Here is a 15,642-nt window from a genome sequence, read left to right on the forward strand (position 1 = left end):
CCAAGATTTGGGTATATAGTTTGTCTGACAATTCAGGGGATAAGTTAGATGGGTGTGAATATACTTTTAACGTTTTAAGAATGCAGGGCGTACCTGTACGCCCTGCGCCTGCTCCTTCTAGGATATAGGATCTGAACCGTGTCATATTAGGGTGATGATCACGGTGATGCCCGGCATTAACCCGGAGCTGATCGGGACCACCGCAATAAAACCGAGAGGACAGCGGGAGGGCCCTTACCTCCCTTCTCTCCATCCAATTCTCTGATGCTCCAGGAAGCCTCAGCAGCTTGGAGCAATTGAGCACAGATAACACTGATCAATACTATGCTTTGGCATAGCATTGAACAGTGTATGCAATCCAAGGAATGCATGTAACATTCACCTATGGGGACTAAAAATAGTGTAAAAAAAAAACCTGTAAATAAATGAGAATTAACTCCTTCCCCAATAAAAGTTTGAATACCCCCCTTTTCCCATAAAAAAAAATGTAAACAAAAATAAACACTGTGGTATCGCCACATGCGTAAATGTCCAAACTGTAAAAATATATTGTTAATTAAACTGCGTGGTCAATGGCATATATGTAAAAAAAAGTTATAGTGGTCAGAAAAGGACATTTTTAAATGTACTTTTTTGTGCACAAAGTTATAATTTTTTAACAGAAGTAAAACAAAATCAAACCTATATAAGTTGAATATCATTTAATTGTATGGCAAGTAGTGGTCGGCACTTCTGCATGTGGTGGTGCATGTGGATGAATTAACACATAGTGGAAAAGAAGGTCCCGGCACTCACCAATCTGCAAGCAAGTAGAAGTTTTATTGCATATCCTTATGGAACAGGACGCATTTCAGCATCAAGCTGTATGGACCTACAGAATAAAGATAAGGTGTCATTTTTACCGAAAAGTGCACTGCGTGGAAACGGAAGCCGCTAAAATTACAAAATGGCAAATTATAAACCCTCATATCTCAGGAATACAAAGGTGTATCAAGAAACTGTAAAAAAAAAAGTGTGTATTCAAAGCTATTTAATGAGAGTAATATCTAAATTTTTGGGGGTTGGCCACAGGTCCACTTTAACATACAGCATGAGCCACTGTGATAAATATGCTATATCTAGTTTAGTTCTTTAGCTGGGTTCAAGTATAATTTATTGGGAATATGTGCCAAACACAAACTGGGAAATGTGGATCTTTTTTTTCTTCTTATATTCTGAATATATTTCTAGTGCCTGGAAATTCTTGATATTGATTAGAATGGGGCTTATCTGTGTCCATGACTGTTATACTGTGACAGAAAATTGAGACTACCCACAGAATTTTGTGCCGTGTGCTTCAAATCGGCTTTTTCGCACATACCCTTAGCTGCCAAAATTAAAGGGGTACTCCAGTGGAACAAAAATTGTAATCAACTGGTACCAGAAAGTTAAACAGATTTGTAAATTAGTAGAAAAGTACCACGGCACTCGAAGGTTCCAATGCACTTAAAACTTCTTTATTTCGGCTCACAGGTTACTTAGGTAGGATGTGAACTAGATCCAACAAGTGCTGGTTTCACGTCATGTGACGCATCGTCAGGGCATGATGGGAGGAGACAGGTGTGTCCTTTTAACCTCCCACACATAGCCCAGCATGCAATGTTGCAATAGAGAATTTATACAAAAAAACATAAAAAAAATTGTGATACTCTTGTACGGTATTATTCTTGTTCCACATGATACATAATTCATAAAAATTAGGATAAATCATTGCAGTCATTTAACCCCAATATCCCTGTTGCACCTGTACGGATGATCCTTACTGCCTCTGCCTGGAGGAGTCTGGTATGACAATCAATTCTGCTGTCAGATTGCAAGATTCATTGGAGACCAATTAATCTTAACCCCTTTGTGTCCCCTGCATGTACAGGGTGGGCCATCTATATGGATACACCTTAATAAAATGGGGATGGTTGGTGATATTAACTTCCTGTTTGTGGCACATTAGTATATGTGAGGGGGGAAACTTTTCAAGATGGGTGGTGACCATGGTGGCCATTTTGAAGACGGCCATTTTGAATCTAGCTTTTGTTTTTTCAATAGGAAGAGGGTCATGTGACACATCCAGCTGATTGGGAATTTCACAAGAAAAACAATGATGTGCTTGGTTTTAACGTAACTTTATTCTTTCATGAGTTATTTACAAGTTTCTCTTTGTTTACAGCCATTGACATGTCGTCGAGGTTAACACGTGAGGAGCGGATAGAAATTGTGTTGATGTCTGGTGAACGCAGCAACCAGGTCATTGCAGCAGATTTCAATGCAAGACACCCTACGAGACCACCCATCTCCCATGCTACAGTTAGCAAACTGTTTGCTAAGTTTTGTGAAACTGGTTCAGTGTTGGATTTGCTAAAATGTGGACGCATGAAATCTGTTACTAATGAATAAACATCAGTGACTGTCCTAGCTTCATTCAGCAAGAGCCCACAGCGTAGCACTCGCCGGCGGATATTAGCTACTCACAAATGGCACCCTTACAAACTCCAGCTACTGTAGCATCTCAATGAGGATGACCCAGATCGGCGCACTGAATTTGCAGAATGGGCAAAACAAAAATTGGAACAGGACCCTCAGTTTACGCAGAAGATTTTGTTCAGTGATAAGACAAACTTTTATGTGAATCGTGAAGTTAACAAACAAAACCACCGCTATTGGTCTGACACTAACCCACATTGGATAGATCCCTCCGAGACTGTTGGAACACAAAAATTTATGGTATGGTGTGGTATATGGGGTAAAAAGATAGTGGGGCCATTCTTCATAAATGGAAACCTCAATGCCACTGGATGTGCGAAATTGCTACATGATGATGTGTTTCCCTCTTTATGCACTGAAGCTGCCACGTTCCCTGAGTTTTTCCAGCAAGATGGTGCACCACCACATTATGGGTGTCAGGTACGAGCATTCCTAGATGAACAGTTTCCTGGAAAGTGGATTGGTCATCGTGGGCCAGTTGAATGGCCCCCAAGGTCTCCCAATCTGACCCCCTTAGACTTTTATCTTTGGGGTCATCTGAATGCAATATGCTGTGAAGATACGAGATGTGCAGCACCTGAAACTACGGATACTGGAAGCCTGTGCTAGCATTTCTCCTGCGGTGTTGCTATCAGTGTGAAAAGAGTGGGAGAAGAGGGTTGCATTGACAATCCAACACAATGGGCAGCACATTGAACACATTTTATAAGTGGTCAGAAACTTGTAAATATCTCAGGAAAGAATAAAGTTATGTTAAAACCAAGTACATCATTGTTTTTCTTGTGAAATTCCCAATAAATTTGATGTGTCACATGACCCTGTTCCTATTGAAAAAACTAAAGTTGGATTCAAAATGGCCAACTTCAAAATGGCTGCCATGGTCACCACCCATCTTGAAAAGTTTCCCCCCTCACATATACTAATGTGCCACAAACAGGAAGTTAATATCACCAACCATTCCCATTTTATTAAGGTGTATCCATATAAATGGCCCACCCTGTATTACAGAGAGCGACAGAGAGCAGTGTGTTGCACAGAACAGCAGCGATTCAGCGCAAGTAAAAATCCTGCCTAGAAGCACTGATAGGGAAGGGAGTGAGATTGAGAGAGAGAGAGAGAGTGCAAATTTGGGTGTGTGCTGCATCTACATCTCAGGGCCACATGAGTCCTGTGGGGGCGGAAGTGGAGGAGGAGGGGGAGGGGCACAGTGGAGCACAGTTTAAAGGAGAACTCCGGAATAAGAAAATTGCCCGCCATACACCCGGCAGTAAAAAAATTAAACTGGTACATACCTCCCTTCTCTCCCCCATTGCCTCCAGTAACCGTCTCCGGCCTCTACCGCGATCCTCTTCCTGGTTGCAGGTGGTCGGCGAGTCATACTGCACTCAGCCAACCGCCGGCCGCAGCGAAGTCCCGACTTGTCCGGTGATAGGCTGAGCGGCAGTGTGACGTTTTCGGCCCCAGCACCAGCTGCAACCAGGAAGAGGATCGCGGCGGAGACCAGAGCTGGTTACCGGAGGCACCGGGGGAGGGAAGGAAGGTATGTACCTGTTTGAGTTCTCCTTTACATTTTGCCAATTGGTCGGTTTTTCTAGTCATCTGACAGGAGAGGAGGAGCAAGAGGAGCTAGAGCGTTATGAGGAAGGCGAGACAGAGGAGCCAGACACACCGTAGCAGTATGCAGTGGAGATGGAGGCAGGAAGTCCCTCCGAGTCACTTGCACAAATGGCACGATGCATGCTCAGTTGCTTGCGTAGTGACCGCCGAATTGTCACCATTTGGCAGTGGGATGACTTCTGACTCTCCACCTTATTAGACCCTCACTACCAGCACAAAATGGGGGCCTTTTTTTTACACCCACTGAGAGGGAGGACAAACTGACCTACTACAGAGACATCCTATGTAGTCAGTTGGCCGATGCCTATCTGCGCCATCGTCCATTCTCTCGCAGGTCTGACTCAGGGGGCCCTCTGCGCTCACCTTCCAATGCCATGGCTGCTGGGGAGGGTAGAGGTGGCAGGAGCAGTACCAGCTCTATCAGCAGCAGCCTGAGTCTACAGTCGCTGATGATTAGCTTTCTTCACCCACATAGTGAAGCAACTCATCAGCAGCAGGTAGACCTGTAGCAAGACCTGAACCAACAGGTGACGGAACCTTGAAGATCCAAACTTGATTTGTGGCCGCAACTAGCAGAGTTTGCCCTGGAAGAGCTGTCCTTTCCGACCAGTAGTGTGCCATCAGAGCGGGTGTTTAGTGCGGCGGGGGGCCATAGTAACCCCAAGGAGAACTCGTCTGTCCACAAAAAATGTGAAGAGACTGACCTTTGTGAAGATGAAACAGGTATGGATCAGCCAGGATTTCCACCCACCAATGCCTGATGCATCAGAGTAGATTGACCATGGTGCCTCACCAACACTTCACAAATATGTTGGTTTTGCATTTTTGCATTTTCGTTTTTTGCTCCTTGCCTTTAAAAAATCATAACTATTTCAATTTTGCATCTAAAAATCCATATGATGGCTTATTTTTTGCGCCACCAATTCTACTTTGTAATGATGTTAGTCATTTTGCCCAAAAATCTACGGTGAAACGGAAAAAAAGATCATTGTGCGACAAAATTGAAAAAAAAAAAAAGTTTTTTAACTTTTGGGGGCTTCCGTTTCTACGTAGTACATTTTTCGGTAAAAATGACACCTTATCTTTATTCTGTAGGTCCTTACGATTAAAATGATACCCTACTTATATAGGTTTGATTTTGTCGGACTTCTGTAAAAAATCATAACTACATGCAGGAAAATTAATACGTTTAAAATTGTCATCTTCTGACCCCTATAACTTTTTTATTTTTCCTTGTATGGGGCGGTATGAGGGCTCATTTTTTGCGCCGAGATCTGAAGTTTTTAACGGTACCATTTTTGCATTGATAGGACTTATTGATCGCTTTTTATTCATTTTTAAATTATATAAAAAGTGACCAAAAATGCACTATTTTGGACTTTGGAATTTTTTTGCGCGCACGCCATTGACCAAGCGGTTTAATTAATGATATATCTTTATAATTCGGACATTTCCGCACGCGGTGATACCATATATGTTTATTTTTATTTTTATTTACACTGTGTTTTTTTTTATTGGAAAAGGGGGGTGATTCAAACTTTTAATAGGGAAGGAGTTAAATGATCTTTATTCACTTTTTTTTCCACTTTTTTTTTGCAGTGTTATAGGTCCCATAGGGACCTATAACACTGCAAACACAGATTTTCATCATTCATCACTGGTTTCTCATAAGAAACCAGTGATCAACGATTCTGCCGCATGACTGCTCAGGCCTGGATCTCAGGCACTGAGCAGTCATTCGGCGATCGGACAGCGAGGAGGCAGGTAGGGGCCCTCCCGCTGTCCTGTCAGCTGTTCGGGATGCCGCGATTAGCTGCGGCTATCCTGAACAGCCCGACTGAGCTAGCCGGCCACTTTCACTTTCACTTTTAGCCGCGCGGCTCAGCTCTGAGCGCGCGGCTAAAGGGTTAATAGCACGCGGCGCCGCGATCGGCGCTGCGCGCTATTAGAGGCGGGTCCCGGCTTCACTATGACGCCGGGCCCGCCGTGATATGACGGAGAGAGAGTGATATATCAGGAGAGCAGGGCCAAGGGCGTACCTGTACGCCCTTGGTCCTTAAGGGGTTAAGGTGCTGCTCCCCAGTTACAGACATTCCTCTCCATCAGACAACAAGTAAGTATTGAGGATATGCATTAGCATAAACGTAACTTTTCTTAGGATAAAATATATGTACTCAATATTTTTTTTAAATCAAACAAAAGGAAAGGTGTACAAAAAACACCATGTGCCACCTACACCACAAAGTATTTATGTGATGCAAAGACCTCTAAGGCTGGGTTCACACTACGATTTGTAACTACGGTTCCCGTATATGGCTGGGAGGGGGCTTAATCGTGGGGCTTAACCGTATGCGGTTTCCCGACCGCAGGCAAAAACGTGGTCGACCACGTTTTTGCCTGCGTGTCGGGAAACCGCATACGGCCGAAAACGCAGCCGACCGGAGGCTGCGGTTCACTCCGATCGGCTCATAGACATGCATTAAATACGGTTCCCCTATACGGCTGAGTGCGGGAGCCGCGATTAAGCCCGTCCCCTCCTCCCAGCCGTATACGGGAACCGTAGTTACAAATCGTAGTGTGAACCCAGCCTAAAAGGGGGAATGGAGCAACGTATGGTCCATTGTAACCGGTGGGGGTAAAAACTTCCCTGTAAGGCCCTACTCTCGCATTATTAATTCCCTTCTTTGCAAATGTTAATCACCCTAAAAGGGTGGCCCCACACAGGAACCTCTCCCTATTTCCCCATACAAACACTGTCATTTCCCAGGGTTTTTACGTGGAAATAGAGAGAGTTTCCTGTGTGGGGCCGCCCTTTTTAGGGTGAGTAGCACTTGCCAAGAAGGGAATTAATAGGGCGAGAGTAGGGCCTTACACTGGAAGTTTTTACTCCCACCTTCTACAATGAACAATACATTGTTCCTTTCCACTTTTTTGAGGAAAGTGTTACTCGTCTTAAAAAGGGCAGCCCCACACAGGAACCAATCCCTATTTCCACCTAAAAACCCTGGGAAATGGCAGTGTTTGTAGGTGGAAATAGGGAGAAGTTCCTGTGTGGGGCAGCCCTTTTTAGGGCGAGTAACACTTGCCAAGAAGGGAATTAATAATGCGAGAGTAGGGCCTTAAAGGGGAAGTGTTTCCCCCACTGGTTACAATGTACCATACGTTGTTCCCTTACACCTTTTAGAGGTCTTTGCATCACATCAATACTTGGTGGTGTAAGTGGCACATGTTTTTTTTGCACATCTTTCCTTTGGTTTGACTTAAATAAATATTTTGGGGGCATATATTTTATCCTAAGCATATTATTAAAAGTTAAGTTTTACGTAATGCATATCCTCAATACTTTGTGGTGCACACTAACACATTTACAAAAGAGATCGTTTTCTTCTGCCTACCTGCCTCAGCTAGTATCCTGATCCCTCCTGATGCCACACATCTGATGCCAAGTTCTCCTTTTTTCACCCACCTTCGTCACCAGGTATTGGTATTGCCACCCACCGCACCACCTGATGCTGTTGCTGCCACCTCCAGGCTGTCTCATTCTGCCACCATATGTTCTCCTCATGCTGATGCCAGCTCCAATCTGTCTCATACTGCCCCCATATGTTCTCCTCATGCTGCCGCCACCTCCACGCTGCGTCATTCAGGCATTATATGGTCTCCTCATGCTGCCGCCACCTCTATACTGTGTCATTCAGCCACTATATGTTCTCCTCATGCTGCCGCCACCTCCATGCTGTGTCATTCAGGCACTATATGGTCTCCTAATGCTGCTGCCAACTCCAGGCTGTGTCATTCAGCCACTATTTGTTCGCCTCATGCTGCCACAAACTCCAGGCTGTGCCCTTCAGCCACTATATGGTCTCCTCATGCTGCCGCCAACTCCAGGCTGTGTCAATCAGCCACTATATGTTCTCCACATGCTGCTGCCACCGCCGTGCTGTGTCATTCAGCCACTATATGGTCTCCTCATGCTGCTGCCAACTCCAGGCTGTGTCATTCAGCCACTATTTGTTCGCCTCATGCTGCCGCAAACTCCAGGCTGTGTCCTTCAGACACTATATGTTCTCATGCTGCCACCACCTCTATGCTGTGTCATTCAGCTACTATATGACCTCCTCATGCTGCCGCCACCTCCATGCTTTGTCATTCAGCAACTATATGTTCTCCTCATGATGCCTCCAACTCCAGGTTGTGTCATTCAGCCACTATATGGTCTCCTCATACTGATGCCACTTCCAGGCTCTGTCATTGTGCCGCAATGTGACATGTGACTCCTTGTTAGATTTGATCTTTTGTAACCACACTATTTATTCAAAGTAAATGCCGGGGCCCGGGAAATTAAACTTGGGAGTGTAATAATACATTTTAATTTCAAAATCTTAAATTTAAATTTCAAAAAATCGATGTAATCTTTTCAAGACTGAGGCCCCATGGTTGTCGACGTCATATATTAGCTGTGGAATTACCACAAGAATCCAATGAAACAGGTTGGAGAAATAACAATGAACCATAACTGATTAAATGAAACATTTGCAGTTCTACAATTTTGACACCATATGGTCTCCCTGCTGCCACATCCAGATGCTCTGTGGCAGTGATTCTAATAGCGATGCCTGAAATCTGCATGTCGTGCTTAATAACAGTATTATTTCACTAACACAGCACACTCCCAATGCATGTTAGGACAAGGTAAAGTGTTTTCCACCCCTATTGAGACTCTCTGTAGGCCAGAAATAGCCGTTTTTAATAGCGATTCGCTGCAGATGAATTCGGAACAAAACTAGTTTTGTTGGAAAATTCGGCCCAATCAAATTTTTCAAAAATTCTCTCATCTCTACATGTTGCAGCAGAATCCTATTGTAAACAATGAGAGTCTGCTGCATCTGAATTTCTGAGCTAAATTTTTCTGCCAGATTCCACTAAGAAATTCTGATGTATGTATGGGCTCTTAACCTGTTAAGGACGAAAGGCGTACAGGTACTCCGTTGCGTCCTGGTACTTAAGAACTAAGGGTGTACCTGTACGCCCTGAATCCTTAAGCAGCTTTGAAGGGAGCGCTGGAGCTGCGCTCGCTTCAGAACAGTAAGTGCCGGCTACTATCAGTAGCCAGACACTCACTACTAATGACAGGTGATCCCGCCGCCGCCAGTCATTAACCTCTTGGATGCCATGATCACTGCCGATCACAGCATCTAATGTGAAAATGAAACACCAGCGGTTAATCCGAGGGGCTCACGGAACCCCTGCAATGTGATCGCGAGGGTTCTGCATGCTAAAATGGCAGGGAATGGTCCCCTTACCTGCCGCTGAATGCCGATTCCCTGATGTAGCCTGGTTTAGCCAGGCTATATCAGTGGATCGCCAATCAAACTGTATAAGGCTATGGCATCATATAGTAAATGGCATCATACAGCAAATGCAACATTCAATCAAGAGTATAGAAAAGCGGCAACTCACCAGAATTAGCGGGTTAAAATGTTCAATGCTTTATTTAAAATATGCAACATGACTGCGTGGTGGGGAGAGGAGGTGGGGAGAGGAGGAACAGATGGGTGAGGACGGCTGTAGCTACTTCGCGCACACCTTTAGGCCTAACAAAGCGCAAGGTGTGTGCGAAGTAGCTACAGCCGTCCTCACACATCTGTTCCTCCTCTCCCCACCACGCAGTCATGTTGCATATTTTAACATGAAAAGAAATAAAGCATTGAAGATTTGAATCCGCTAATTCTGGTGAGTTGCCGCTTTTCTATACTCTTGATTGAATGTTGCTTTTTTCGGATCCCGAGTAATACCCCAGGACCCGATATCTACATTGTTATAAGCAGAGCACCTCCAGTAAGCATTACATCTCCAGCCTCCATATAAGCATCACACCTTCCGTTATCCATATTCACAAGTAGTAGCCGACTCCTTACTATCTACGGTACTTTTGGTTCACAGTAAATGCAATCTAATGATTGAATATCAAAGTCCCCTATGGGGACAAAAAAACAAAAATAAAAAGAATTCAATTGCATTACAATACAAAATATAACATTTTGCCAAGATGTCCCACTACATTTATGGATCATCACTTATAATCCATTTCTGCTACCATGAATAATAGAGTTGCAGTCATCTCTGATGCCAGTAATAATGCTGGTTTACTCTAGATCTGATACCAAAGGGAAAGAAACTTAAATTATACCTAGTACAAGATGGAGAATAAATCAGAGGTCCACACTGATGCCAACAGAAATTGAAGAATGACTCTAATCTAACACACCTTATATGCTGCCCTAACAGATATGTGCAAAGGGTACCTCATGTTGGCATGCTTGTGCAACATGGAATATCATAGCTGTAGCTGCCATGAGGCAACTGAGACAGTGGCCTCAGCGCAGCTACAATCTTTGATAAAGGGGGTGCAGAAGTGCTCCTTTTTTTTAAATTTACCTTATTTTCCGGGCGGCCACTGCAGTGTGCGGTCGCCTCAGTAGGCATATCTGCGTCTCTGTAGAGGAGGCGCAGACCTGCTCCTCCCTTTGGTTTTATTACTTCGTTACTGCTTTCTACACTTATACTGCAGTGGCTGCCTGAGAGTAGAGCGGAACGTCACATCAGTGATGACGTGCGACGTGGTCCTGGCAGAGAGGAGCGCGCGGGTCCTGTGCATGCGCCCTCCTCAGTCTGCCTGTCGCCGAGTCCTGGGCCCGCGTTTCTGAGCTGCTGTTGCTGAATGCGGCAGCGCCAGGCCTCCTGGGCCAGCCCAGTGCCACCAACCATTTAGGTACACCCCCCACTGGCCTGCCCCCTACCTGCCTACCCCCATTACACCTGCCTGCCAGTGCCACCATATAGTTAACCCCCCACCTGCCTACCCAGATAACAACACCCCCCCCCCCCGGCCCTACATACAGAAAGGGAACCAATCAGCAGATTTCAGCAAATATACAGCTTGGCAATGCGTAATATATGCTAGAATCGTTATCCGCACCACCCCTGGGGGGACGATTGTGCCTGTGTCTGTTACCTAATTCAGTGTTTTCCCACCAATATGCCTCCAGTTGTAGCAGAACTACAACTCCCAGCATGCACAGTCTGTCAGTCCATGTTAAGAGTTGTAGTTTTACAACAATCGGAGGTTTGCGCCCGTAAACAGCCCCTACTCCCCACAATGTGAATGTAGTCACAGCTTTACAGTGAGTTTCCAAATGCAAGTTTGAGCTGCAGCAAATTTTCCACCGCAACTCAAACTCCCAGTGGGAAACTCACTGTAAACCCACGCCCGTGTGAATGTACCCTAAAAACACTAACTACAATACACTACACAAAATAAAAAGTAAAACACTACATATACAGGGTATTTGTGGTGGAGGAGGCAAGAGTAACGCTTGCATCCGTGTCCACACCTATGCAAATCCCTAATTAAGGCCTCAAATGCACATGGCGCTTTCTCACCTTGGAGCCCTGTCTTATTTCACGGCAACAGTTTAGGGCCACATATGGGGTATTTCTGTACTCGGCAGAAATTGTGTTACAAATTTTGTGGGGCTTTTCCCTCCTTTTACCCCTTATGGAAATTAAATATTGGGGTCTATACCAGCATGTTAGTGTAAAAAAATGTAATTTTTTACACTAACATGCTGGTGTTGCCCCATACTTTTCATTTCCACAAGAGGAAAAAGGAAAACAAGACCTCCAAAATTTGTAACACAATTTCTCCTGAGTACGGAAATACCCCATATGTGGACGTAAAATGCTCTGTGGGTGCACAACAAGGCTCAGGAGTGAGAGCGCACCATGTACATTTGAGGCCTAAATTGGTGATTTGCACATGGGTGGCTGATAGTTACAGTGGTTCTGACATAAACGCAAAAAAAAAAAAAACACCCACATGTGATCCCATATTGGAAACTACACCCCTCATGGAACGTAACAAGGGGTATATTGAGCCTTAAAGGGGTACTCCGGCGAAAACCTTTTTTCTTTTAAATCAACTGGCTCCAGAAAGTTAAACAGATTTGTAAATTACAATGTGCAAGGAGAAGGTGAAAAAGTCGGCAGACTCACCAAGGCTTCTTTTTTCAGGGTTGCTTCTTTATTAAATACTCACATACAAAACTTTGTGCGGAAGGGGAGAGAGGATCATATGGAGGGGGGTATTCACTGTCACCATGTGATCCTCTCTCCCCTTCCGCACAAAGTTTTGTATGTGAGTATTTAATAAAGAAGCAACCCTGAAAAAAGAAGCCTTGGTGAGTCTGCCGACTTTTTCACCTCTTCCTTGCACATTGTATTTGACTCGTCTCACAAGTCAGAGCACTACCTCAGCTTCGGGGATTACTCCTATTCATCCTAGATCCAGGTCCTTTTCGGTGGTCAGCAGCAGTGCTGGACATCGATATCTCTGTTTTTTGCCAGATTTGTAAATTACTTCTATTAAAAAAATCTTAATCCTTCCTGTACTTATTAGCTGCTGAATACTACAGAGGAAATTCTTTTCTTTTTGGAATTCTCTCTGATGACATCACGAGCACAGTGCTCTTTGCTGATGTCATAATAATAATAATAACTCTATATTTATTGTTGTCCTTAGTGGGATTTGAGCCCAAGGCCCCCGCACTGCAAGGTAGCAGTGCTTACCACTGAGCCACCATGCTGCCCTTAGCATACATCTGCTATGCACGGTTGCTAAAATGGACAGAGATGTCAGCAGAGAGCACTGTGGTCGTGATGCCATCAGTGTTCCAAAAAGAAAGGAATTTCCCCTGTAGCATTCAGCAGCTAATAAGTACTGGGAGGATTAAGATTTTTTTAATATAAGTAATTTACAAATATTTTTAACTTTCTGGCACCAGTTGATTTAAAAGAAAAAAGGGTTTCACCGGAGTACCCCTTTAACACCCCACAGGTGTTAAAGTTAAAGTTGTACATGAAAATGAAAATTTTTATTTTTTTCACAAAAATGCTGGTGTTACCCCAACGTTTTCATTTTCACTGGGGATAATAGTAAAGAAAAGCCCCCCAAAATTTGTAACCCCATTTCTTCGGAGTAAGTAAATACCCCAAATGTGTATGTAAAGTGCTCTATGGGCGAACTACAATGCTCGGAAGAGAAGGAGTGCCATTGGGCTTTTGGAGAGAAAATTTGGCTGGAATTGAAGGCTATGTTCGTTTACAAAGCCCCCCATGGTGCCAGAACAGTGGACTCCCCCCACATGTGACCCCATTTTGGAAACTACACCCCTCACAGAATGTAATAAGGGGTGCAGTGAACATATACACCCCACAGGTGTCTGACAGGTTTTTGGAACAGTGGTCCGTGTAAATCAAAAAATGTTATTTTCATTTGCACAGCCCACTGTTCCAACAAACTGTCCATAGCCAGTGGGGTGTAAATGCTCACTGCACTGCATTTTCTCCTATTACCCCTTGTAAAAATAGTAAATTTGGGGAAAAACCAGCATTTTAGTGGAAATTTTATTTTTTCATTTACACCTCCCACTTTAACAAAAAGTCGTCAAACACCTATGGGGTGTTAAGGCTAAGTGTACCCCTTGTTATGTTCCTTGAGGGGTGTAGTTTCCAAAATAGTATGCCATGTGTTTTTTTTTTCTATTCTGGCACCATGGGGGCTTCCTAAATGCAACATACCCCCCAAAAACCATTTCAGCAAAATTTGCTCTCCACAATCCCATTGTTGCTCCTTCCTTTCTGAGCCCTCTAGTGCACCCACAGAGCACTTTACGTTCACATATGAGGTATTTCCTTACTCAAGAGAAATTGGGTTACAAATTTTGGGGGGCTTTTTCTCCTTTTACCCCTTGTAAAAATTTAAAAAATGGGTCTACAAGAACATGTTAGTGTAAAATTTTAAGATTTTGAATTTTCTCCTTCACTTTGCTGCTATTCCTGTGAAACACCTAAAGGGTTAACAAACTTTCTGAATATCATTTTGAATACTTTGAGGGTGTAGTTTATATAATGGGTTCATATGAGGTATTTCTCACAGAAAGGTCTCTCAAATCCATTTCAAACTGAACTGGTCGCTGAAAAATTCTGATTTAGAAATTTTCATGAAAAACTGGAAAATTACTGCTAAACTTTGAAGCCCTTTAACGTCTTCAAAAAGAAAAAAAATGTCAACTTTATGATGCCGACATAAAGTAGACATATTGTGTATGTGAATCAATATATAATTTATTTGGTATGTCCATTTTCCTTATAAGCAGAGAATTTCAAAGTTAAAAAAATTCAAAATGTTCAAATTTTTATGAAATTTTGGAATTTTTCACCATGAAATAATGCAACTATCGCCGAAAATTTACCACTAACATAAAGTAGAATATGTCACAAAAAACTGTCTTGGAATCAAATTCATAAGTTAAAGCATCCAAGAGTTATTAATGCAGAGGTCAGATATGCAAAAAACGGCTGCGTCCTTAAGGTCAAAATGGGCTGTGTCCTTAAGGGGTTAAGAAAGGTATTCACTAAGAATACCATGGGGTTGACCATACACAACCCCCCCTAGTCTCCTCGTACGGTAAGTAACCCTCTTCACTAGGTTCAGTCTATTCCCCCATAACATTTGGAAGAACACACTGTAGACCCGGGTCCACAGAGGTTCTGGCAACATGCATACACTGCCCAGATATATCAGAAAAGGGAGCAGGAATGTTTTGATAAGGTTAACCCTTTCCCGGAGGGTCAAAGACCAACCCTTCCACTGATCCACCTTCTGAGCAGTGTTGTTTGGGGTAATCCCCTTGGCCCAATTTGATGCTGAGGGCTTTTGCAGATTCCTGGGGCTCTGGAAGGGCGTCCGGGAGATCAAAACCAGGATCTCCCCCTCCCAGCCAGAGACTCTCACACTTATCCTGATTTTTCTTGGACCCGGGTGCCTCCGAGTAGCGATCCACCTCTGACATCACCCATTGGCCTTCCTCTTGTGAGGAGACAAACACGGTGACATCATCAGCATACGCTACCGCCCTCAGAGCCGAATCCAGCACAGCCAGATCCATTCTCACCCCCGCCAACGGTCCACAATCAATACTCCTAAGGAAAGGATCAATTGCAAACACGTACAGCAACGGGCTCAAAGGACAACCCTGACGGATGCCAGACCCAACTTATAAAGAGCGGCTAATCCAACCATTCACAAGCGGGAAACCCTCTGCCCCTACATACAAGGTCTTAAGCCAATCAACAACCTCCCGCCCAGCAGGAGCAGGCCATATCTCAGAAGAACAGACCAGAGGTACTCATGGTTAACCTGATCAAACTCTTTTGCCTGATCCATGGACAGCAAGTACCCCTTCCATTGGCCAGCCCTACCCTGCTCCACAGCCTCTCAGGCACTGAGCACATCACTAAATGTACTGCGGCCCGGAACAGAGCAATGCTGAGCCCCCGACCTCTGCTCTTCCGGGGGGTCTCTGTGACATTAAGAGAAAACAAAATTAAACAGTGGTCGGAGAACTCCACCTCAACAACAGAAAATGCTGAAGAGACAGCTTCCTC

The 15,642-nt window shown here is 44.1% G+C and overlaps 1 protein-coding gene across 1 annotated transcript in view; it reads right to left on the reverse strand.

Annotated features, from left to right (window-relative positions):
* Positions 1-818: 818 nt before the first annotated feature.
* Positions 819-15,642, reverse strand: part of LOC130357440 (protein spinster homolog 1-like) — a 78,857-nt gene continuing 64,033 nt past the window's right edge. The window contains exon 3 of the mRNA XM_056560132.1: positions 819-871. Within this exon, the coding sequence (XP_056416107.1) occupies positions 819-871 (53 nt within the window). The remainder of the gene's footprint in view (positions 872-15,642) is intronic.

The sequence above is a fragment of the Hyla sarda genome, chromosome 2 (genome assembly GCF_029499605.1).
Source record: "Hyla sarda isolate aHylSar1 chromosome 2, aHylSar1.hap1, whole genome shotgun sequence".
In the NCBI taxonomy this organism is placed as follows: Eukaryota; Metazoa; Chordata; class Amphibia; order Anura; family Hylidae; genus Hyla; species Hyla sarda.